The sequence below is a fragment of the Vanacampus margaritifer genome, chromosome 2, assembly GCF_051991255.1.
Source record: "Vanacampus margaritifer isolate UIUO_Vmar chromosome 2, RoL_Vmar_1.0, whole genome shotgun sequence".
In the NCBI taxonomy this organism is placed as follows: Eukaryota; Metazoa; Chordata; class Actinopteri; order Syngnathiformes; family Syngnathidae; genus Vanacampus; species Vanacampus margaritifer.
This window is the reverse complement of record NC_135433.1, coordinates 29634683-29660858: the sequence shown is the minus strand read 5'-3', so window position 1 is coordinate 29660858 and position 26176 is coordinate 29634683. Positions and strand designations below refer to the sequence as shown.

Genomic DNA, 26176 nt, shown 5'->3' with positions numbered 1-26176 from the left:
TTACACTTTATCCCTAATGTTCAAAGGTCTTAGAAAAGTCACATTGTTGTCAAAACAGCTGACTTTATTTTTTGGTAGGAAAAAAATACACATTTAGTTGGAACTTTTTCTTTCCCCCAGACTGATACCAGTACGAGTACTCGGCTCTTGAATAGTCTGATACAATAACAAGTAGCAATACCACTAGTACTTTTGATGCATAAAATGTCCTTTCCTAAAAATAAATCTTTTAAAAGAAAGCCCTATATATATATCCTTACCAAACGTCCTCTTTTGTCTGGACTTTTTTTTTTTTTTTTACATCCTATCCCGCAAGGATTTCATAAAATTCAGGCAGAGTACATGTTTTAAAACCGCTAAAATAATTGAACACAATTAACTTCAAAGAGGCCGCGCTCTCTTTACACAAGCAGCTAATCATATTTTACGCTGTAAAAAAGAGAGAAAAAAAAGCTCATTACAGGTTAAAGTAACTTTTTCTGCTTCTCAAACAAGCTCATGCGACCTGTTTTTATCTCTATCGGTGGGAGCGGCCATTTTGCCACTTGCTGCCGATTGAAAATGACATCACAGTTGCTCAGGTAACGACCAATTGCGGCTCAGCTTGCAAGCATCACATGACCAAACTCAGGAAACAGGTGAGCTGTGATTGGTTGTTGCCTGAGCCCTCTGATGTCATCTTCAGTCGCCAGCGAGTGGCAAAATGGCCGCTCCCACCGATATGGATAAAAACAGGTCGATTTTGCTGCTTAACTCATATTCCACAAAAACAATATTATTCAGAATGCTGTGTTTAGAATAATGGAGGTGCATAGAAAATATTATTGTAAAGAATATTAAATAAAATTAAAATAACAAAAAAATATATATATTTACTTTTCTTAAAAGAAAAAAAGAGGTCATAGTTTTCCGTACTTCACTTCCTGAGCAATCAAATAAGGTACCCAGAATTTCAGCTCACCAGAGACGTGGTCCTCTTTTTTGGAAATATAGTCAAGTATATAGTAGATAGTCTAAGTATAGCATTTTCAACCTTAAAAATATTTTCAAAACTCCTCTGATGAAACATTGACTTACAGCTAGTTGAATGTTCTTTGTCATGGCCTGAGGGGGTCTGTATCACTTTTACTGGCACTAAGCAGAGGAGGGTGGTAGGAACACTGTCACACAAAAAACTACGAGCATGCAGACTGCTTTACGGCATACGTCACATTCCCCTTTCCCCATTCGTTAAAAAGACGGAAGCCGATTTGAATGTACACGTGTGATTGTGGCTGTCATAGCAGAAGCTGCAAAACAACCGAAAAGTTTTATCTGAGGAGACAAAAGAAAGGGGAAAAAAAGGCAGGCTACCCGTCGGATAAAAGGATAGTCAAGGATCAACATTTCACTTGCTGGTCCGATGTTGTCCATATGGTTAACAAAAGCTCCTTGGGGTTGCTTTAAAATTGCATGAATGTCAATTTTCTATTGCAGTATTCTAATTTTTAGTCTCTTCTGTTTGCAGAGCCCAGTCGTGATATTTTCTTCAACGTATTGACTCATTTCTTAAAAGGTTTTGCATTTGAGCGAGATCAAATGTCTGCATGTGCATAATTCATTGACTTGTAGTCCCATTATAAAATTTTGCCAGCAACTACGGAACCTGTAGCAGCTTGCTCCTCATATGCAATTTACTTTCTAAAAATACAGAAAGTGACCAGTATTGAGGGATTGCATTTGAGATGTTTCTGTGTTCAAATGTGTCTTGAAAGTGCTGAGAGACAAAAGGAACATGCCAAAAAAAGAATCAGGCAAAGATTTTACGTCAAACATGAAGAAAAATGTCATGCCATTACATCGCAATGCAAAGAAATGGGATACAATCAAACGTCAGGATGCGAAGGCCATAGTTTGTATGTTGACGGAATCCGTCATGTAGAGAAAACAGGTTAGCCAATTCAGTCCAGTTGATTGTATTTATAGCTCTTCGCAATGGCCAAGATATTTGACTCAAAACGAATTCACTGAGCTGGAGTTCTACTACATTTTCCCCGATATCACATTAATGTGTTGGCAGCACGAGACAATTGGAGTCTTCAGGGCTGACGGGATTCGAGTGACGCCTGCACCAGATTTTGGCAGCAAAAAAGTGAATGAAATCAGTGCAGTTTATTCATGTAAGAGACACTTAAAGTTGTGTAGGCACAAAATAAATAAAAAGCGTTACATTTCCTTTATACATGCCTGTTGTGATTCCACTCTTGCATATAAAACAAAACAGGATTATGACAAATAAACATCGTTACGAATGTGCAGTATTAGTTGGCACAAAGCAGCAGTTGACGTGATTTTTGTCACGGCTGCCATCTTTCCATAATTGCTCTTATTGCGAGAAGGCAAATAAATAACATGAAATACAACTGAAATATGAATAAATTAAGCTATTAACCATACGTCTCGTCATTCACAAGTTCGTCCGCGGCATTTTCTGTCTCCTAGCTGCTTCTAGATTGCTCGAAATTAACGGCCTTCTATCGTCACACATGCAAAGCTCCGCCCCATGTGCTCATGTGTACACAATGTGCTGATGTCCATAAAGTTTTCATACAAACGCCTTCAAACTATTTCTCACTATGCTTAAAAAACACATACAGTACATCCTACAGTCTTGAGTCCATTTTTTTGTTGTTCTCAAATGAACCACTCCTTCTTGCTCTCGTCGATGGTTTCGGTGAAGGCGGGGTCGTTGACGATGATAGCCGCGTCCGCGCAGTCCGCGGACTCCGCCCCCTTGGCCTCGTTGGTGTGGTACGAGCCTTTGTGTTGGAACATGTGGCGGATGACCAACACCATGACGCACAACGCCGCGAAGATGACCATGGCGATGATGCCTGCGAGCGCCACAAAAGAGATCAAATCACCCGACCTTGTTCGACGGGATCGGAAGATTTCAGATTTACCTCCAATGACAGCAGAGTTGCGATTGACGCCGTTACTGCCGGACGATTCCTCGCTGAAAGGAAAAACGGCTCCATCTGCGAGCAAAGTGAGCACGGAAAAGTTGCGCCCGCCGTTTTGCGTCATGGTTACGTGCACAAGCCTGTGAGCGGCCTACCGCTTTCCATGTGCCAGGGGTCGTTGGCGGCCAGGGGGGAGATGGTCAGTGGAGAGGCTCCGCAATTGGACGGGACCAGAATCCCGTGGGTGCTGACGGGCGCCGCCTGTCCGGAGCGCAGGGCGGCTTTGAGTGGCGCCACGCTGTTCAGCTGGACTCTTGACAGGCAGCCCACAAAACCCGGCGTGTTGTAGCGCTCAATCAAGATGGGGTCGATCTGTCCGGTTTCTACAAGCGCAACGCAAATCACGACCATTAAAAAAAAAAGCATTTTGAAAAAGATCTGAGTTGTGAATCGTGTTAACTAACTTCGATGTGTGTCTTTACAGAAATTAAATTGTTGCCAATAGCAAGCAAGCTGCCAGTCTTTTTGGATGGTGTGGCACAAGCGATCAACACGCGCCAAATTGCGGAGAAATCTTGAGCAATCGATTGCTAATTTGGTTAATTGATGCCCCCCCCCCTGAGAGTCACAAGCAAAGACTCAAGGCTTGTTGTCAATCTGCTCCCAAAACAATCCTTATCGGGACCTCTTTCTCTTAGATGAGGTCTGCCGCTTCCAGATGTCGCTGTTCTATAGACCGCTGGAGGTTGTCTCCAAAACAACGAGACGATATGTTTTGCCGTACCAGCTGGGACACTCTGGCACACACACTCATTTGACAATAACATACTTGACACGCAACACTATTATGACCGCCTTCTGTTGGCTTCTTACCACATCTTTCTAATGTGGCTGTATGCGTATGAGTTTTTTTTTTCCAGGTTTATACTATACTATGTGGAAAAGTGACAGAGAAAGAACGCTACCTGGATACAGTCTACCTATGGACAGTACAGGATTTAGACTCAAACTCACCAGGAAATCTTTGAACTTACCGAAAACCTTTCCGAGAAACAGACTTTTGATCATGTTGAATTCTGTATCGGAGGCCTCGGGTAACATGTAAGTAGATACTGGGTAGTGGTCCAGCTGGAAAATATGAAAGGTGAAGTAAGAATGGGCTCCATTAGGCCTCTTAACTCTTTTACTGCCGGACCATCCAAAAAACAACCCCGAATTTCGAGCATTGTAACTCATCTTTCAAGGCAAACAGAATATTAAGTACTCTGAGTACTTATACGTGGCGGGTACCACAATATTCCGTTCTTTAGTAGTCGCCATTTGAAAATAGGTCATTTGAGTGACATTGAGCGAAAATTGAAAAGAAAAGGAGAAAACGAGCCTTTTGTAAAAAAGATACATTTTCTGCACAACAGTGACTTTGACACTAATATGTTTTTGTTTAGTGACGCTCTGAGAATTCGGCTTCGATCATTCACGTCATCCTTGAAAACGTTTCATCAGATCCGTCATGTTTCATTGTAATTTCATACTACCGGGAGCCCATTGAAAAGAGATGCAATGCTGCCATCTGTTGGCCATAGTTTGTGTTTTTTTTTTTTTTTTTTTACAACCCAAGGCAAGGCAGCACTGCACAGACCTTCCACTGCCCATTGAGGAAAAAAAACACATAGTAAACGTCAATTAACGTTTTTGGCAGCATTCATTTGGATTTTAGTATGTCATTAAAAGTTTTTGGCGGTAAAAGAGTTAATAATTATAGATATGGCATATTCTCGATTGAACTATTTAATGAATGCCAAGAATATTGACACATGGCTGTGGAGCCTTTTCTGCAAGATGCAGAAGAAGGTCTAATCTGTCTAAAATGGTGTACAGAATGTCCCGCCTTTCCCGAGCAAATCACCGTGGAGCAGTCCCAGATTGATCATGTGAAGAACTGAGTGAATCACAATTATCAATCTGGTTACACATCCTCATAAATGCACACAAAAACGAAAAATTTCTGCTTGTTTGGTGTTCACACATAAAAAAATGTCATTGATGACCTCATTGTATCATGTTATTTGATAATGATTTTATAAACCTTAACTAGATTTATTTGAATTATTAAATACAAACAATAATAAATCAACATAAAAAATTATGAATGGGCCCTGGGCCACTTTTTACAGGAAGAGTTGGGCCCCAAGGTAAAAAAAAAAAAGAAAAAAGGTTAACCCCTGGAGTAGCCCATGTGACATTGTGTGACTTTACGGTCTTAATTGGTTCCAAATAGATATGTGTGCCAAAGCGCAAAGAGATAGGAAGATGCCGAGCCAGGAGAAGAAAAGGTCACAGCGACCCAAGGGCCGAGCTCAAGAAAACTTTTAACTCGTTCACTGCCATTGACGGTTATAGATGTCAAATATTCATTTGAACTATTTCTATTTAACATTTTTTCCCCCCACTTTTGTTAACAAGAGTATGAAAACCTAGAAATTTTTTTATTGTACATTTAGAACAGATATAAAATTTGTGATTAATCGTGAGTTATTTCATGAAGTCATGCAATTAATTGCGACGAAAATTTTTTAATCGCCTGACGCCCCTAATTTTTAATAATCTTTTCTTTCTTTTTTTAAATTGCGTCAGGCGATTAATTTTTTTTAATTATAATTAATTGCATGACTTCAATTAGTTACCTTACGATTAATCATAAATTTTATATATGTTCTAAATGTACAATAAACATTCTAGGTTTTCATACTATTGTTAACAAAAGCGGGGGGGGGGGGGGGGGGGGTTTAAACTAATAGAAATAGTTCAAATGAATCAATAGCCGTCAATGGCAGTGAATGAGTTAAGAGGCATAATCTGACAAAAGTAGGTGTGACATAAACCAACGTGATAATAAAACATACATTAAAATCAATTAATTTTAAATGAATATATTTAAATGAATAATTTAAATTCAATTTTAAAAATATCCTAAAAATATGGCAGACGCACTTTGGGTACACTGCTGGAGGTTATAGGTGCGATTACACTGACCTGCAATCGTATCTCCCGAAAGTGCCTGGTTATGTTGACCATATGAGGCTGCCCGTTGGCCATGTTACGATGATCAATATCGATAGTAAAAGGCTGGCTTAGACCTCCCAATCTGTAGCGGATCTGGAGCGTTCCTGGAAACACAAAGACATCAACTTCATTCTGACAAAAGATTAGAACATTGCAAGGTGTTACGTTAGAGTCTCACATACTAATCAGATAAACGACTCCAAACTTTTTGGAATGGACTCTCAGTCTGGGCGGCGATGACCTCACCGTTATGCCTGAGCACCACGGCCAGGTAGTCCCGAGTCCTGGAGCTGATGTAGACCAGGATGCTGGGAGCACTGGAAGTGCTGAAGCTGAAAACGAGCTCCTCGTGAGTCAGGTTGGCCTCGACAGGAACGGCGACGCCCGCAAAGATTTTCCCCTCCTGGAGCACGGAGGGGGCCGCCTCCGGCAAGAAGTCGTAGCGCACCAGGGTTCCGGTTTCAAAGTAGGCGCCCACATCTAACGCAAGAGAAATAAAAAGGGTCAAGTGGGTACTTCTTCATGTGGTATGACCTGGCTGCAGGACGTGCGGGCCTCACCCTCGGTGCAGAAGGGCCCGTCGAATGCCGTGGGCGAGCAGTCACAAGAGTATCGGTTGTACTGCTCCACGCACTTCCCTCCGTTCTTGCAGAGCATCCCGTAACTGCTGCAGTGTCCGTGGCAGCCTGGATTCACTCCTGGAGTCACCTTAGCCTTCTCCTCCAGGTCAAAGGTCAACCCATTGATCTTCAGAGCTCGCATGCAGCCCAGAAAGCCCCTCTGACCTCCTGAGGCACCTGGCAAAAAGTGAGCCAAAGACGAGAATTACTCAGACAGGGCGGTGACGTGAAAGGAAGAAACCGCGTGGCGCCATTTTGAAAAAGTCACCTTTTATTTATCATGATGGCACGTTATGCATTTCTTTTTTTTTTCTTTTTTTCTGGCAAGCTCAGTATTGTTCATTCGGTAATTTTACCGATTTGACATGTCATCATTGCTCCTTTTTTTTTTTTAATTAAAAAAAATATATATATTATTTTGCATGTGGGTGAGTGTGTGTGTTTGTGCGTGCGTGTGAGTGTGTATTCATTAGTTCACCTAAAATCTATTTAAAAAATCCCATACCGTTCACCTAAACCGAATACTTCAGAACCCAGCCAGAGCCGTGAGGCCGTCAGCAGACCCGAGGAAGGACCAAAGAAAAGAAAGGAAAGTGAAATCCAGCACCGACCAGACACCACCCACCACCCACCACCCACCGGGCCACCAACCAGAGTCCTTCACCAACCCCAGAAACACCAAAATTCCAACAAATCAGGGAGACCTCAAGAGACCAAAGGAGAGACTGAGGAAAGGAAGGAAGGACGTTATGCATTTCTTACCAATGTACAGGTCGCTGTAGAACTCCAGTTTTGTGTGTCCCTGCGGAGGCGCGAGTCGGACCTCTCGGTGTTGCCCATTCAGCTGCAGCACCGCCTCCTTGACGTTCTTCTCGGCCTCCACGCGGTGCCACTGGTCGTCATTTAAAGGCACGGCAGAGTGCGCGATCAGCTCCATGCGCTCGCTGCCCACGTCGAAGGAGAACGACACCGAGGAGCCTCCTGGGAAAACAAGACCGCAGTCAAACACAAAAATGACTCATGCACACTCGACATTTTTTTATTATTATTATTCATTATTTTAGCTCAGGTGATGCAACTTCTGAGAGAGATTACAGCAGGCAAGTTAAATGATGGAGGGGGGGGGGGGGGGCCACAATTTTTCTTCAGCGCTATTCAGCGGGGGGGCACAGGGCCACACACACACACACACACACACACACACACACACACACACACACACACACACACACACACACACACACACTTTCTTACCAGATGTATGACAAAAATGACATTTTAAATATTGACAAAATACGCATATAAGTATAAGTAAAATGATTTTATTTTTGGTAAACCCCACCAAATTCTTCATTTTAAAAACACTAATGAACCTACAATATGCATTCCCCATGAAAAACAGGGTTTGGTGAGTGCTAAACAGTTACGTACGAGAGGGTAAACTACAGTAGAGGAAATATGCTTATAATTTCCCGCCCCAAAATGATTTATTTATTTTTTATTATGAAAAACAAAATGTAGGTTTATTTTGGGCCTATTTCTAAATTAGCAAGACATTAACATAATACTGCCATTGACGGTTATAGATGTCAAAAATTCATTTGAACTATTTCTATTAGTTTAACATTTGTTTCTACTTTTGTTAACAAGAGTATGAAAACCTAGAATTTGTTATTGTACATTTACAACAGATATAAAATGTGATTAATCGTAGTTAATTAGTGAAGTCATGCGATTAATTACAATTAAAAAAATTAATCGCCTGACGCACCTACTTTTTTATTATTTTTTCTTCTTTTTTTTTAAATTGCGTCAGGCGATTACATTTATTAATTGTAATTATTGTATGACTTCAATAGTTAACTCATGATTAATCACAAATTTGATATCTGTTCTAAATGTACAATATTTTTTTTCTAGGTTTTCTTACTCTTGTTAATAAAAGTGGAAAAAATGTTAAACTAATAGAAATAGTTCAAATGAATTTTTGACGTCTATAGCCGTCAATGGCAGTGAATGAGTTAATGAATGGATCCAATTTAGTGTTCAATTAACCTAACGTGCATGTTTTTGGAATATGGGTGCCTGCGAGAAGTAGCGCGCACAAGAACCGTGAGAACATGCAAACACCACGCAGGAAGGCCTGAGCCAAGATTCAAAACGTCTCCAAAACTCCAACAAACATTCAACAAAGTCTGCACATTCAGAGACACACCTATTAGTTCAATGTGAAGGAAGTCAGCTGTTCCCGAGTTCTCCAGAAAGACCCCGTGACTGGACGAGGTCTTAAAGTAGAAGGAGATGTCAGTGCTGGTTTCTCCTCTGAAGGACGAGAAGTGGAGGGAGGAAGCTGGACTTGTGAAGGATGCAGCATTCCAGTATTTCCCTTTAAAGGCAGCAACAACAGCAGACAAAGACACACTCATTATTTGATCTGATTTCATTATCAAAAATACAAATCTTCATCTCCTGCTGAATTTGAAACTCACGGTCCCCCTGACATCTGAGCGGCCCCACTGTCAGCTTGGCCTCGGATCCAGCTCTGCCTGTATCACCAACAACAACCTGCCGGACTGGCAAATGGTCCTTATACACCAACAGGCCCGCATCCTCTTTCCTGCAAACACAAACAGAAGACACACACGTCGTGCGAATGATAAACGTTATTTGGACACAAAGACGGTCAGACAGTCTGCTCACTCACCAGGAGCGCTGATCGGCGTCACAGTTGCAAAAGTGTTTGGAGTTGGTACAGTTGTGTTCAATTCCACATGCACACTTCTGGATCCCTGGACCGGAACCTCCCCAATAGTAATGCCTCTCATTGGCTCGTCCCAACCACCAGGTGAACGGTTCGCTGCCTGGAAGTTAAAAACGTCACTTTAAATGCTTCATGCATTCTAATATCAGAATATGCTTTCATTTAGAAAAGATATTAGTGAGGCAACAAATTAAAATTCAAGCCAAAAGAATATGGCCGAAAGATGATGTGGTGACGCAAAAAAAACGCATTTGAACTATTTCTATTAGTTTAAAAAAAATCCACTTTTTTTTATTGTACATTTAGAAGATATATAAAATTTATGATTAATCGTGAGGTAACTATTGAAGTCATGTGATTAATGACAATAAAAAAATATTATATCGCCTGACATGATTTAAAAAAAGAAAAGATTATTAAAAATTAGGAGCGTCAGGCGATTCATTTTTTTTTAAAATTGTAATTAATTGCATGACTTCATGAAATAATTCACAATTAATCACAAATTTTATATCTGTTCTAAATGTACAATTAAACAAATCTAGGTTTTAATACTCTTGTTAACAAAAGTGGGGGAAAAATGGTAAATAGAAATATAAATATTTGAAATGAATATTTGACGTCTATAACCGTCAATGGCAGTGAATGATTTAATGTACCATTCGTCAACATGTCTCTGATATCTGTGGTGTGGACGCATTTCAATTTATATTGTGTTTTGTTAAAATGCCCGTGCTAAATAGGCCTAAATATTTTATAATAATATTATAATTTTAATTAATTATAATAAATGCAAGGCTAATAAAAAATTGGCATAATTTTTTACTGCCGTTTCAGTTTTGGCTAGTAAATTTCATTTCGGTGCATCCCTAAAAGATATCTTTTGTTTATTATTGCAGAAAGTAATCGTCATGTACTGTCTATGTTGATAGCAATACAGTGGACCCCCGGGGCCAGGCCCGAAAAATTGAATAATTGAAAAGGACATTCATTATAGTAATATAGTAATGACATTTTAAATTGAAATAAATTTACATATTTATTACAGTACTTTACCTGGAGTGTTGAGCAGACGGGACATTCGGCAGGCATAAGCGAGATACTGTTCGCACTTTTCTGCACTGCTGGTGACCAAAAACATCTGAAAGGCACACAAATAATTTTTATTTTTTTTTTTAAATTTAATTACATTTTTTTTTTTTAAATACTATTTAACAGTAAAGAAAATATATTCTACGTTGTTGTTGAATCAGTTTTTAATGCTTTCCAACACATGCTTTGCAGCAATTATCCCTGTTCATCAAAGGAGTTCAAGACCCAAATCTTACTTGACACAAAGAGCATAAATCAACTATTGTGTACCTGCTCATCTGTTACATTGTATTTGATCTGCAGTACTGCCTTCTCCTCTGGATTAGCAGTCATGACTGATGTCTGAGGTGCAAGGTTGTTCTTCATTGTGGTCCAAACTTTTTCTTCTAAAAGAAAACACAAGGTTATACATTATTTAGCCAATAATGAAGTAGCACATGACGAGAGTTAGAAAGGTTTCAACTTCAGAAACTGTAAAAACTACGATATAGTGAAAATTAGGGAACCTGAGCTAGACACACTACAGTGTCATTAACTCATTCACTCCCAGCCATTTTGACTGAAGCAACCCCCTTCGCTCCCGGCTGTTTTACTGGATTTTGACTGATTTTGCAAGGCCCACAGAATATTGTGTTCTATTGCTATAAAAACATAGAACCTACCAAAAGAAAGATTAGAGTCTCTTCTTTCATTAGGAAAAAAAAGCATTTTTCTATCTGTTTCCGTTTTGCAGCAATTAGCATTAGAATATAGCCAAGTCATCATTACTCACAAATCTGTTTAATACAGTGGGGAAAGAGCTTTTTGCAACATGGCCTCGGTTGATCTCTTATACTCTGCTGGCAGTTTTTGTAATAACTACCAATACTGCAAGCATTCTCTTCAGTTTAGAGGCTGCATCAAAAGCCCCCCCCGCCCCCCCAAAAAAAAAAGCCAAAGCCTTCTGAATGCTCTAGCATTAAAAAATAAAAAAAATAAAAATAAAAACATAAAAAACTTATAAATACGTGTTTGGGAGCATGGTAATATTTAAAATAGAACATATGTTTCTTGGGAGCAAATTAGTTTAAAAAACATTTCCACCTTCCTGATTAATATATATATATATATATATATATATATATATATATATATCACACCAAACTATTCCAGATCCAAGTCAATTGAATATCTCACCTACCAACACAAAGGCCAACAAATATCAAATTCAGTTACAAAATAAATGTTATTTATTCATGCAGAAAAACCCAATCATACAGTATTTAGCCCAATTTAAAAAAGTAATTGTCCCCTAAACGTAATAACTAGATGTGCCACACTTGGCAGAAACTAAAATCAAGCATTTGCAAAAACTGATGATCCTCAATACTTCCAGAGAAATATTCTGTGGACTGAAGATACAAAAGTTGAACTTTTTGAAGGTGTGTGCCACGTTATATCTGGCATAAAACTAACACTGCACTGAAAGAAAGAAAAAAAGACCATCATGTTAACAGTGGGGCTGATTTACGAATTCAGGACCTGGACAACTTTCTATGACTAAAAGATCAATTTTTTCCCCCCTCAGAACTGCATTTTCGACTTGCATGGCTTCTCTGACGTGAGATATAGTATTAAAATCAGTTTGAGTATCTGATCTGGCCAGAAGACGACAAATATTTTTTCTTTGTAGGTGTCTTATCCAGAACCACTTTGATTTTACTCACCAGTCATGTCACACACAACTCTGAAAGGCTCTATAGCCCCGCTGCCATCAGGGTCAATCCAGTAGGTCCCAGAGCTTCTACCCAGGTGCTTATAGTCTTCACAGGACTGCTGAAACATGGCTGCCGGGGAGACACAACACACAGTACACAACTCAGCAGCCAAAAATACCTCATGTGATCAAATGTGTGTGTTCTTACAGGAATGGCAGGTAGCTCCAGCGTATCCAGTGCCACTACAGTTGCAGCTGAATGCATCCCATGTCTGAGAACAATGGGAACCATGTTCACAGTGGTTGGGAATACACCTGAAATGACAGCAGACCCCAAATACATCAAACAGCCTTTGTTGTCTGCATCTCATTGAGTCTATTCGTTGTGTACCTGTCAATGATAGCGCACATATCCAGGCTGACATTTTCAAAGGTTCCAATGAGACCTTGTTCCACAGCCTTGAGGTCAGCTAGATGGTCATCGATGTGGATCAACTGCATGCAGCCCTGGAAGGGCCGCTGAAGTGTGTGAGTGGTTGTATGCGGGAAGTAACCTTGAAAACGGTAAACAAGGGGGTCAAAGTTCACTACAATCAATTTCCTCAGAAATTTCAAGTGAATGGTCACATGCTCTTGCCATGGCAAAGTGTACAAAATCATAAGTTCTAGAAAGCAGTCCAAGGGTCTGAAACGTGCAATTCTGGAGCCACATGTGGCTCTTTAGACCCTCTCCTGTGGATCCCTTAGAAATGATTATTATTATTATTATCTTACATATATTTATATAAAATATTATAGAAATGAATGAATGGTTAAAAAAAAAAAGAAGAATTAATTATTTTTAAAAAATGTCAGAGTCCAAAGTAAGTTTCTAGTTGTCTCAAAAAAAATGTAAGGTACCGGTGGAAGAAAAAGTTTTAAAAATCACCTTAAAATATCTAAAAAGTGACAATAAAATGTCCAAAAAGGAAGAGGAAATGCAGAAAATTACTATAAATTGTCAATGAAATTGCCCACAAAGTCAGATAATTGAATTAAAAAGGCAGGAAGAAAATGTTCCAAAAGTTTTAGTTTAACCATAAAATGTCCAAAACAAAGATTTTTTTTTAAAGGAACAATAGGGGCAGAAAACGACCATAATATGTCCCATTAAACAGTCAAAAATGCCCCAAATTTGACAGAAAGGCAGAAGTCTCAAAATGTATGAAAACAAAATCTGAAAATTTTACCCCAAAATTTTTTTTCTAAAAAGAGAAGACGAAAGGTAGAAGAAGATGAACCTGGAAGTTATTGGTTGCTGCATATATTATGGTGGAGGTCTAATTAGCTCTTAGGGGGCCCAAGTGCACACCAACACACAGTTTCGATCATCACAATGTTCAAATGTTTTGAGGCTCCAGACAGATTTTTGGACATTTATTTGGCCTAAAATGTCTGTTTTGACAGTAACGGCTGAGTTATTCAATAACCTCTGACACTACAGTAATGCAAGTTGCGAGTTTCAACCTCCAAAGTAGTATGTTCCTCCCGTCATGATCTGCACTGGGATGGCAGTTCTGACTGTGGATGCCTCGTCTCCGTCCACTGTTAGCATCGCATAGTTCTCCAAAGCATTCAGATGGACGCTGTGCCACTGGCCATCGTTCAAGCCGGAGCCTGAGAACAACAAACGTACCTCAATTTTTTACCTCACATGTAAAAAAATAAAAACACAAATGGCAGCAAGCACCTCAAATGACGAATGAGTGAATCTCACCTGATGAAATGTCAATATGCGTGTTCTTCTTTTGCGTCACATTCATATAAACAGTGATCTTGCCCTCTGTCAGTCCCACCTCCACCCAACCATCCGCCAGCGCCGTGAACATCAGCAGTCCGTTCGGGTTCCACGTCCTGAAAGACAGACTGACAGACAGGGTGTCACTGTCAGTCTGACCAGGCAGGCGCAGGAAGGACGTGGAATTGAAGAAGACAGGGAAGGTGTTGGACTCCGCGCAGGAGAAGGTTAAGTTGCGCTACGGTGGGAGACGAGGGGACGGGGGTGTGTGTAAGGGAGACAAGAAGAGTAGTGTGAAATCACCAACAATCAGGAAGTACTTTAACAGGGATTTGTATTCCATTTTCTAAATGGCTCAGTGTGTGTACAAACTGTGCATGTGTTTGCTAATTGAGATTTGGCATCTTGGTGATGGAGTGTTCACTCCATAGGCACTCCACACTCTAACCTGGGTTCGATCAGGTTGAGCGGAGGTCAAGACACACACCCGACTCATATGATTCATGACGACACGACCTGCTTGGCCATCATTGGCTGCAGGTGATCCCGCGACATTGCTCAGCCTGCTGCAGGGCATTTGGAGCACTCAATATTCGACTTGTGACTGTTGTGATGGTACGTGGTGTGATTCTTTTCTTTTTGTAATCCATTGACACCAGCTAAAAAAAGTGATTGGACAAATATATGCAATATGAATTCACATGTGCAACAGAACGTATGGTGTTCCACAAGGTTCAATTCTGCTGTTTTCATTCTATTTGCACAAACAGCAGTGGTTGTTTTGAAGTGCTCTATAAATATTGATTTAAGTGATGGGACAAATCAGCGTCCTAACTGACAGTTTTGCAATGCCAACTTGAGCAATTCTAGTCCAGCACAACTAGCTATCTAGCAAAACTGCATGGAAAAGGTGAATACATGAAGACAACGCTTGCTGAATTCAAGGTGAAGAGAGCCAGGTTCGATAAGGACCACGGCTCTAGTATGGGTAGCTCCAACTTTGGTCGTTATGGTAACAAAAGCCGTACTCAACACTGTCCTAAAGCGGTACAGGGCGCGGGAGAGCAGTGGTTCGTTTCCATGAGACACATCCATAATACAGCAAACAACACATATTTTTACTACATCAAGTTCTGAACCACTGAGCGAATAATGTATTGCGCTAATTAACGGAAATATACTGTTGTAATATACTGCTGGCACATAATGGACCTGTTCGCTTCCTCTTCCAGTAAACGTGAGTCAGATTGGCTTAAGCAACACTGCTGACTGTCGAGCCTTTCGCCATCAACATTTTACCAAGTTATGTGGTCACAACGTGAAATGATTAAAATGGCTTTGTGTTATAATTGTTTGCACACCAAACAGAAAAACAGAGCACACACACGCAGTCATGCAAGGAACAATATAGTAGTTAGTAAACACAGAAAGAAAATATTTGAATTGTCACACTGGAGTAGCGAAGAGAGAAATGTCTCACAAAGCTGGACGTGTCCACTTTGCCCCTGCGCACCAAGTGCGTGATGTTGTCACCATTGTAACTGATCCCCTCCATACAGCCCACAAAGTTGCCGCCACCTCCCGAGCTTGACTTTGCTGACAGAGGGAGGCCCCCAAAGCTAATCTGAAAAACAAAAACAGCATTTTGGAAAAGAGTGGTGTAGAAACGTTGACTGTCTTGTGAATGAATTCAGAAATAGCTACAACGCTATCAATAATATATCCACTTCAATTCATAACATGCATTGCACAAAGATGTCATTCAAAGGTGTCTGTTGCTACTTTGGGGTCCTCTCAGTAGGAAAACAGAAGGTAGTGTTAACATTGTTAACATTTTTAATTCTTTATTTTATATTTTAATCATGTTGAATTTAGTTATAGATGTGTAGAGCAGGTGAAATAATGTTAAACTCAATATAACTCGACCTTAACCTATCTGTTATCTTGTTTCGTCTAAATTCCCTTTCACTTGTCCTGCTTGAGAAAGTGCAAGCTGGCATATTGAGATTCTGTTTTGGGAAGAAAGTTCAATCTGACATATTGAGATTCTGTTTGGGAAGAAAGTGCAAGCTAGCATACTGAGAACCTGTTTTGTCCAAATATGAAAGACCAACCTAGCATACTGTGAGAATGTAATCTGATTTTCGTATTTGATGGGAGGAGAAGAGGCGTTTTTCTGTACAAACTCGGATTGTAATAAAGGGCTGTGTCTCCTGGGGGGAGGGACACACATTCTTGGATGACACTGCTTTGGTGATATTCAATTGTGTGACCGGAGATCTCTGTAATAAATTCTCCTTGCAAGGACCCTTTTCACAAGAATCTCATCTTTGATTTATTTGGACACGCAAAAAGATTACAAAACTTATTATAATCCTTCAGTAGGCTCAGGTCAGTGGCGCTTTACCTCATAGTCAAGATCGAGGTGAGCAAACTCTCCATTGGTCCTGAAATGATGAACATGGTGATCCAGAGTAAAGTTGACATTCCTTCGGTATCGCTCTATGACAACTGAGTGCCAGTGATCATCATCAAGTAAGCTCCCACTGGTCACAGAGGTGTGGCCCTGGATAGAGCCATACTGGTTGCTGCCTGAGAGCACAAGAATGTTTAGAGGTCAAAAGTAGCTTTGGCAGCTAAAAAGGAATAGCTTGACAAAAGCCCCTTAATGTTATGAAACCTACCAAGGTTCATGCTCAGCTGAAGTCTCGCCCTTCGAAGCTCCAGAGAAACATAGTCTCCCTGTTGTCCCTCCCCGTGGAGGAGCACCCCATCTCCAGCTGTGGTTCTGAACTTAAGAGCAATGACATCCTTCACAATCTTCATCTTTTTACTCCTGAAGCGGTAGGAGAGGATTCCATGGCCATCGAAACCGATCACGTCAGCCCCTAGAAAACAACTTTCTGTTCTCTTACTTACAAAAATAAATATAAATATGTATATATATATATATATATAATATAATATATATATATATATATATATAATATATAAGCGACACAATCGGTTGGGCCGTTTTTGTGGGTTATTCATTGTACCCAGATTTTTGGGTTAATTAAATTGGGTCAGAAATAAACTGACCCAACTTTTTGAGTTTTTAAAATTTGTCTATGTCAACTTGCCAGTTTGTTGGGTTGTTTTGTTGGTTATTCATTTGATCCAACTGTTTGGTTTAATTGAATAACCCAAATAAATTGGGTCGAATCAACCCAATTCTTTGAGATATTTAAATATATTGACGTCAATTGCTTGGGCCACTTTTATGGGTTATTTATGGGTTATTCATTTGACCCAACTTTTTGGGTTAATTGAACAATTGGATTGGGTCAAAAATTAACCAACCCAACTTTTTGTGTAATTTAAACAAACAATATGGGTTAAATCAGTGGTCCCCAAACCTGGTCCTCGGGGACCGGTATCCAGCCTGTTTTCCATGCCTCCCACAGCCAACACAGGTGGAGATCGTTATCAGCCTTCTCCAGAGATTGCTGATTAGCTGATGATATGAATCACCTGTGTTGGCTGTGGGAGGCATGGAAAACAGGCTGGATACCGGTCCCTGAGGACCAGGGTTGGGGACCTCTGGGTTAAATCATTTGAGTTGGGTTGGTCCTGTTCTGTCCCAACGGTTTTTAGAGTGGTTTCCAAGTATGACTTCAAAAAAACACACGGTTCCACTCACAGTACGAGCAGCCGTATAGTTCCACACGTAGTCCGACGTGACCCTCCTTGCCCTTGTCCAATGGGATGAAGCGGATGTAGCGGGCCAGGATGTTGTGCTGCAGCTGATAACGAACCACATCTTCGCTGTTCACGTTGCCATCAAACGTCTGGTTGTAGATAGAAACACAGACAGGTTGCTACATATTGTCGTTTTTTGTTTCTATAGAACAGTGGACCCTCAGAACTTAATGGATTTGGTGATTTGATAAAGTAAATCAATATGTTACCAAAATACAGTTGAACCAAAATACAGAACCTAAAAAAAAGGGCTAGACATTTATTATGTTTATTGTTTTTTGAGCTGATGGAATTTTAAAGATTTAGTGCTTCACAACTATACCCCTCCTGTTTACTGGAAAATGTACCATATATGTCCAGACAAACAATAAGCTGCATTTATGCTGCAGACATAAAAAGTATAGAAAAATATTTGTGGCAAAAAGTTCCTTACCCAGATGTTTCCATCCTGTATATAAGGCCTCCAGTTTGTCTGTGTGTCACTATAAAGTAGCTGATATTTGCTGGTCCAGTCGGAGCTACTGTAGCGGCCCTGGGTTGCTATGGCAACAAGCTGTTTTCTGGCACCCAAATCGACCTGTAACCACTGGTAAGGGTCCGAGTCCAAAGGCGACCATCCTCCAGAGCCTGGTTTTGCAAGTGTTACAAAAAAGGACAAGGTAGGGCGATGGAACTGAAGCAAGGGGAAATTAATTGCAGGCAATAACAATCTATTGTTATGACATCCACCATAGTTTTTTCAAGAATAACACATATTTGAATATTATACATACCCTGAAAAAAACACCGCATGATTACATACTAAGTCGTAACTTTAGACATGAGGTATCATAGGAGCAAGTTTTTGGGGCAAATTTCAATCACCCAACACCCCCGCCATAATTGATGTATGATCCTCCTCTTCTCCTGGTTTTTGGATGATTATTATTATTATTGCCCCACCCCACCCCCACCCCAAAAATATGTTATTTTCAAGAAATTACGGCAAACAATTTTCTGAACAAATTTGATAAAGGGATGCTAGCAAACAGTTATGAATGAAATAATACAATTGAATTAGCTTAAACTAAAGAAATGTAGATTTTAATATTGAGGGTTAACATGGACACACAACAGCACATTTTATTTAATTTGCATACCTTGTTTCCGATTAAGCTTGGCATAACCAGCCCCATAATCTCGAGCATAAACAGATGAGCTGGTGAAGGAGCTATAAGGAAGGGGTGTGGCCAAACTGTCTTCACACCTTCCTAAAAGGACACAAAAACATTTTTGATACTAGTTCAGTCTTTCCGTTGTCTTATTATCCATATCAAAATTAAAGATACGATATGATAACACAAATCCATTGAATGATAAAAGTCAGCACTTTTTCTTTTCCTTTTTTTTTTTTACATTACCCCAGCCACTTAGTACATTTTTTCTACACCAGTTACACTTTCTAGTCAACTGGCAATATAGATAAGCAATATGCATACATTTTTCCTTACAATGTATTTCTCTCACATTAATGTAGTTTATGATGGGGGATGGGTCATAGTGTGTGCATGTGTGTGCGGCGTGCGCATGTCTGTGTGTGTGCCAGATGCATTGTAATGATCTTCCTTATATACATGACAAAACCCCAAGCTGTGCAGGGAATAAGCACTTAATCGTGGGCCATAAATATTACCTACTTAATAAAAGCTTGAAAAGAAAGAACAAAGCACTTCAAAACTCAACTCATAGTATGCATTTTGATCTATTAGCGGACTATATTTAGATCAAAATCTCACAAGGCGCTTGATTGTGCACAACAAAACAACATTTTAAACAGTGAGGTCATCTGTCATCTTTTTTTTTTTTTCATGGAGAGCTCAGTATTGTTCATTCGATTTGACATGTCATCATTGCTCTCCTTTTTTATTTTTATTAAAAAATTATTTTATATATATATATATATATATATATATATATTTATTTATTTTTTTTTTGTATGTGGGTGAGTATGTGTATGTGCGTGTGCGTGCGAGCGTGTGTGTATTCATTAGTTCACCTAAAACCTATTAAAAAAAATCCCATACTAATAATATAATATAATAATAAATTGCCAAATGCAGAAACATCAATGTAAGTTATCACGATGTGGTGGCTCTCGCTAACAGGCAGAATTAAGGAACCAGAATTAGGTTAGGTCATCTGTCATCTTAATGCAAGTGGTTATTGGCCACGGGTCACCAACATGCGGCAGTTCACCTCTGAGGACCACGAGTAGCCAATGGGCCTGTTCTAAAAATAGAAACATTGTGACTTTGTAGTTATAAGGACAATCGTTTGAATATGTAAACACTTACAGATATTTATAAAAAATAAAATGTTGTATATTGATATTCATCTGTTTCTTAGCTTTTTAAATAGTTAAGTGTAGTGAAAAAAAATCATTAAACAGATCAGTGTCTTAAAGGGATTGATTTTTATAATAAAATATAATATAATCAAAACTAATTTTGAGCAAATTAGTTGTTTCAGAAATGAGGCTAGCGACCCCCCATTATGGGCAAAATAATGTTGTCCTGATAATATCCACTTGTAATGGGGTAACACATTTGAAATCATTCAGAAAGTGGCAACACATAGATCACCCCATATAAAACACAGACTCTTTGTAATATCCAATTTCCTGAAATTCATCTTGAAGCAGCTGTGTGTGCTAGTGAGCACAGAACACACAGCTTGCGTCAGCATCATATTAGGCCAGTTTGTCTTTTTCAGGCCACTCATCACTGACCAGTAGTCAGAAACACATTAAGATTTAAAATCTCAAATTTCCCCAACGGGAATAATAAAAAGCACTTATCTCTCTCTAGACTTTAACTTGCTAAAATGTTGTAATGAAGATTCAATGCAAAATCAAACCCTCTGCTTCCAAGTGCATACGGAATTGCGCAATTTCCAAATGCTTGTCAGGATGTCATCTGGATGCAGTTAACTAGAGAGGATCTAAATTTCAGATTCAGCTAGAGCAGTGGTCGGCAACTAGCAGCAATTATATCTGGCCCTCGAGATGACATTCATTAAAAAAAAATGATTATTAGGGATGTCACAGTATTCACGACACGAAAAGTGTCTCCATCCTGTTATGGTCTTGTCCCGGTAAAAAATAATGAGTATTTCTGCTTAAAATCAAATTTTCTTCGGCTACATGCATGCTGCTTCGCTGCACTGCCAGAGTCCTCCACTTTCTTGTTATGGGTTACTCATCCAATCAGGTGCCTGTATTCAGTACACACACACCTGACTTCATTTACAGTATGGAGGAGGTGATGGAAGACTAAAAGATAGTTGGAGTTAGAGCAGAAGATGTGGATGACAGGAACTAAATAGTTTGAAAGGAAAGAATTTGTTTCTTTCATTTGTAAATGTTGTCCATTTATTTATTGGTGACGGTATGTATCTTCATATTTACCTTTGTTACAAAAAAAAAACATGATACCAAGCACACTGTTTTACATGAAAATGAACCCATTCTACATTTAGGTCTGATTTGGTGATTTCATAACACTGAAGAAGGTATCATCTTGTATCTGTGTGATATTGCTGTGATTGTGAAACAATGTGAAACCATTCAAGATTCACCATGAGACGCAAAATTGTTTCAATTAAACAACAATGCTCTCACTAATGACATTAGTTACAGTATATATAAGAATAACAATACGTTTTATAACCATGTTTGTCTTTCCACATTTTCCTAATAGCACGAAAGCTGCAGACACACGCATGGCAACACTGTCAGCACTATCAAAAACAATGTCAGTAAAATTATGCAGCTGACACCAGGTTAGACATATTCACTTCGATTCGATTCAGATTTTTGGGTGTGTGATTCGATTCAGAATCGATTTAGAATGCTTTTTGATTCAAAATGATTTGATTGACAATGATTTTTGCTTCAATTTATAGATGTTCAAGGAATCGTAATGATCTACTCCAGTCTGACTCACTAATGCTAATTAGTGCGCTACTTGCGGCACTTTTATCACTCAAAAGAACGGCTCCACTGCAAAAAAACTACTTTTATTGGAATAACTTGATGGGGCTTTATCCTTCTACTCTCTAATGTGGCTACAACTTAACAGTGTATCAGACCGCGTGGAACCACGCTGCCCCTAAGTGGCCCAATTGGGTATAAGATGAACAGCGCTCCAAATAACAGCACACACAAACAAAGGGAAGACAGTATAAAATGATTTAAATAAAATCGATTTTGGGACATTTAAAATCGATTCGGAATCGTACTAAATGAGAATCGATTTTTTTGGCACACCCCTAATATTCACTATTGTGAATGTATACACGTATGTATGTACAATATGTATGTATGTATCTACACGTTTTTATCCAATATGACCAGACCAACAAAGTAAGGCCTGTTAACAATGGATGGACATTTGACAACAACAAAAAATATGGATGAAAGAAGGATGAAAGAAGGATAAAAGAATCTCTAAATGTTCTGAACTCCTGTTTTAATATCAGCATCATATTAAGCAGAATAATGCTGCATTCGAGGATGGTCGGAAGTTGGACTTTTCCGAGTTCAAACCAGGAAGTGAGTACAGGAACGCCCCCCCACCCCTTGAACTCGGAAATTCCACTTGCAAAGTCAAAAAAAAAAGGACCGCTACTTCAGCAACGGACTACAATGTGACGTCCCTCTACAATGGCGACCCCTTTGGAAACACAGACCATGAATGGTATAACACAATTTACTCGAGTTCAAGTTCAATGGTCTAACTTTCTAAACAGGAGAGGGCCGCCCCATGAGCTCATGTTGAAGTGGATGAGCCACTCAAATCATAGTGCGCATGTTCCAAGCTGCTCTCCATAGACAGCCATGTGGCCACATTAACACATAAACGTCAAGACCCAATCAACACACGCTCAGTTCTATTTTGTCCCTCCCGACCACCAGGTGGCGGTGCTGAAAACAGCACACTCGTTTTGGCGGATGGGAGCATACGGCGGTAAACTAGATTGGTTTTCATCGGGAGCAAAAAGACTACCAACAATATGATTTAGGAGATTCGTTGATGACGTCATCGCTCAAGAGAGAGATAGACAGCGCTATAGAAACGAAGGGGGAAAAACACTCGTCTCGTTATGAAGGAAGCTTGTGGTTCAAAGTGTAGGTGAGATTTTGCAAGAGTGGCCACATTATAGCAGCACTGCTGGACAGCACACTTTTCAGTAATTTCAACAAAACGTTTTTTTCCATGTGTTGAATTTGAAGCAACAAACAAAATCTGGCCAATTGAAAATAAAGTTAAGATAGAAAAAACTGAGCTGAAGGAACAGCACCGGTGAGTAGCATTTTTAGTTTTGAACTAGGGCTGCTCGATTATAGAAAAAATATCAATCCCAATTATTTTGGTAATAATTGAAATCACAATTATTCAAACGATTCTTTTTTTTTTTATACAAAACAAGAAAATGTTTAAACATTTAAAAATACTAAGACAAATCAAATTATTTGAAACACTATAATTATGTTCCTTTGGGAGCAAACGAGATTTATTAAATTAGTCATTTTAAAATAAAAACGGTGCAAATATATACATTTAAACAACTCAAAATAAGTTTTAATAATCTTTTATTTTGGTTTACGATTATCCCAATTTTGTAATTGTGGAGTGCAATTGAAATTGTAATTGGATTTCGATAAATTGCCCAGCCCTTATTTGAACCATTTGAAACTTTTATTTATAGCCTTAATTTGTAAAACTATGAATAAATGGAAGGCTACTTCATTTATAGAGTGCTTTTCCACCGGATTGTGATCTTAAATTAGAATTAGAATTAATTGTGTAGGCTTTGCTGCTTGTGGATGTAAAGTGCCCACTTTTGTGCCCCACTCAACTTTTCATGCCAGAGACGCCACTGTGAAGGACATGATAACAACTCTACAATTATTCAATTCCAAATTAAATTTTGCGGAGGCAGTAACTGGTTAAATTATTGAATTAGTTTATTAATAAAAGTAACATATTATAATCACTTAAGTGTTACACAAACATTGACATCAGCAAGGATAAGATTTAAATATTTTGATAATTCAAACAAATTTAATAATTTTGAATATAAATTAAAAAGATTCAGAATTGTCTTAAAGTGCAATAAGTCAGGTCTTGATAAATTTAAGAAAATTATTTTAAATTCATGTGAACAGCAACTTAAAAAAAACAGTAGGCCCTACGATACAAAAAAATGCCTTTAAAATTCTATTTTCTTAAGAATTAATGAGAAAATTTGATATTAAAATAATCAATATTGGGTTTAAAAAGAGAAAATCGATTTGATATTGATTATTTAAACCCAGCCCTAATATAATTTGCTTCGTCGTTAGAACATAAACTAGCCAGGAATGAATCAGCAGTGCCTCTGCTGGCTACAGTCAATAAGTGCAGTCCATTTTGCCTCATTTGTTTCAACATGCAATTAATCCACAATCACCTCTGCACAAATACATAACTCAATCCTTTATTATGACCATCACTACTGTCTCACTCTTTGCACAATACAAGAATCACCCATTTGTGTGGGCCAAAACAAAAGACCACAAAATGGATGGGTTAGGTCAAAATGAGTGAAATAAACAATGAACAAAGTTACACCCTTCTCTCATCGCTATTGTGTTGCTCAGTGATGAAGAACTGCATGGGTATTAGTAATAATTCAGTTACATGATTTACTGTATATATTGGCATAAGTGTGTGCAGTGCTAATCTAAAAATATATTCATATTTAGTATGCCAATTTAAAAATAATTTATCATTACATATGTATCTCTGTAAATGCAGCAGATAGACAGTACTTGTACTGGATCTCATGCAAGTGTACCCTTATGAACACCCAATGTACTTACTGTATGTCGTAATGCCGTACTGTTTTCAGGCGGTTTGGCCACATGGAAAATTCTCCAACTTTACGTCACTCCACCGCAGAGTAAATAAGCCACCATAATTAGCTAGCATTGCTACCCTGGTGTGTATTTATTGGAGCCCACTTACGGTAAGATGAGGACGCAGCTCTGCAGGTGATGATGATGCTACACAGGACTGGCAACAACAACAACTTGGTCACATGAGGCATTTTTTATGTGGAGACACACAAAAATAAAAAAAAATCCGAATCCAGGCGAGACAATAGAGCGAACCCACTGATTTCCCTCCTCTTGGACGGGCTGCCCTACAGCCGAAGACGTCGCTATAAAAACGTGAAAAATCAAATTGACCCCCCTACGTGGCTTTGTTTCCACCTCCTTTCTGGACAATTAGAGGCGGGTGTGAGCGAGCACCTCGAAAAAAAATGGTGTTTCGGGGCCTGGAAGAACCCCAGGTGCATGGTCACGCAGACAGGAGCTGTACAACCGCTAAATAAACCAGCGGAGCATTCGATGTACCCCCTCTCATCGATACACTTGGTACGGTCCAGACGCTGTACAATTCAAAGCGCCCCCAAATTATCAAAAGGAGGCGGTGAGGGGGAACAGAAGGGTCCGACTCCGCAGTTGGCCTCGAGGGAATAACAGCCACGCATCAAAAGATTCATTACTAGGTAGTGGTCACAAGACTGCGGCATGATTGTAAAAGGAAACAATCAAGTCGATACTGGACTTGGATAATCTTCTCTTTAATCACCCTTTTTTCAGCAGCTGGTTAAGCAGTGGTGAGCCATCAGGGCCAGCCTAAAATATCATAAGTGCTGAGCAACATTTTAGCAATAGGACTGTGCCTCTCTAACCAATCCGATTTCCATTTTACCAACAGGGGCAGCTGGGGACAGCACAATAACGTCAACATTTTCCCATCTTCTGATTAGCTAACTAGCAAAATATGTCTGGAATGATCTGCAAACATTTATTAAGCAGCATCACTGATAAGGATGATGTATTTTATTTATTTTCTAATGCTAGTTAATAAATAAAAAAATGGCACACTAGTATATAGCATTTTTGTGTCATATATATATATATATATATATATATATATATATATATATATATATAGGCTACAGTGTCTCATAAAAGTGAGTGCACCCCTCACATTGTTTAATTACATCTTTTCATGATGCACACCTGCTCCCTATTTACACCTGAGACCTTGTGACACTAATGAGTCTTATGACACTGGGGAGGGAAAATGACTAACTGCTCAATTTGGACATTTTGGGTGGGGTTTATACTCACTTTTGTTGCCATGGTTTTAGCTGTCTGAATACATTTCCACTGTTATATAAGATGTACACTGCCTACTTTTGATTGTGTCATATCTGTCAATGTGTCATTTTGTCAATGTTGTACTATGAAAAGATATGCTTAAATATTTGCAGAAATGTGAAGGACATACTTATTTTTGGGAGATTCAGTTATTGCAACATGATTCTGTTGATATTAAGGGGAGGATAAAATAGGGTACAGAAAGCCCAAGTGACACATGTGGGCTA

At 39.1% G+C, this 26176-nt stretch overlaps 1 protein-coding gene across 2 annotated transcripts; it reads right to left on the bottom strand.

Annotated features, from left to right (window-relative positions):
• Nucleotides 1–1788: 1788 nt before the first annotated feature.
• cntnap2b (contactin associated protein 2b) lies at nt 1789–25149 on the bottom strand. 2 transcript variants are annotated; one of them, XM_077558186.1, is made up of 25 exons: nt 24742–25149; nt 18832–18942; nt 18126–18319; nt 17634–17781; nt 16636–16839; nt 16359–16543; nt 15432–15575; nt 13931–14189; nt 13681–13830; nt 12566–12728; nt 12383–12489; nt 12185–12304; nt 10749–10861; nt 10443–10527; nt 9330–9486; nt 9115–9242; nt 8841–9011; nt 7388–7606; nt 6566–6802; nt 6252–6485; nt 5976–6109; nt 3977–4070; nt 3098–3325; nt 2943–3017; nt 1789–2873 (listed from the first exon to the last, which is right to left on the bottom strand). In XM_077558186.1, exons 1-25 carry the CDS (start codon nt 24821–24823, stop codon nt 2674–2676), a joined length of 3942 nt encoding a protein of 1313 aa, XP_077414312.1. In that variant the 5' UTR covers nt 24824–25149; the 3' UTR covers nt 1789–2673. The 2 variants fall into 2 exon arrangements, with proteins under 2 accessions (XP_077414312.1, XP_077414311.1); XM_077558185.1 differs by having other exon boundaries at nt 10749–10864; nt 24742–25148.
• Between the last annotated feature and the right edge of the window lie 1027 nt (nt 25150–26176).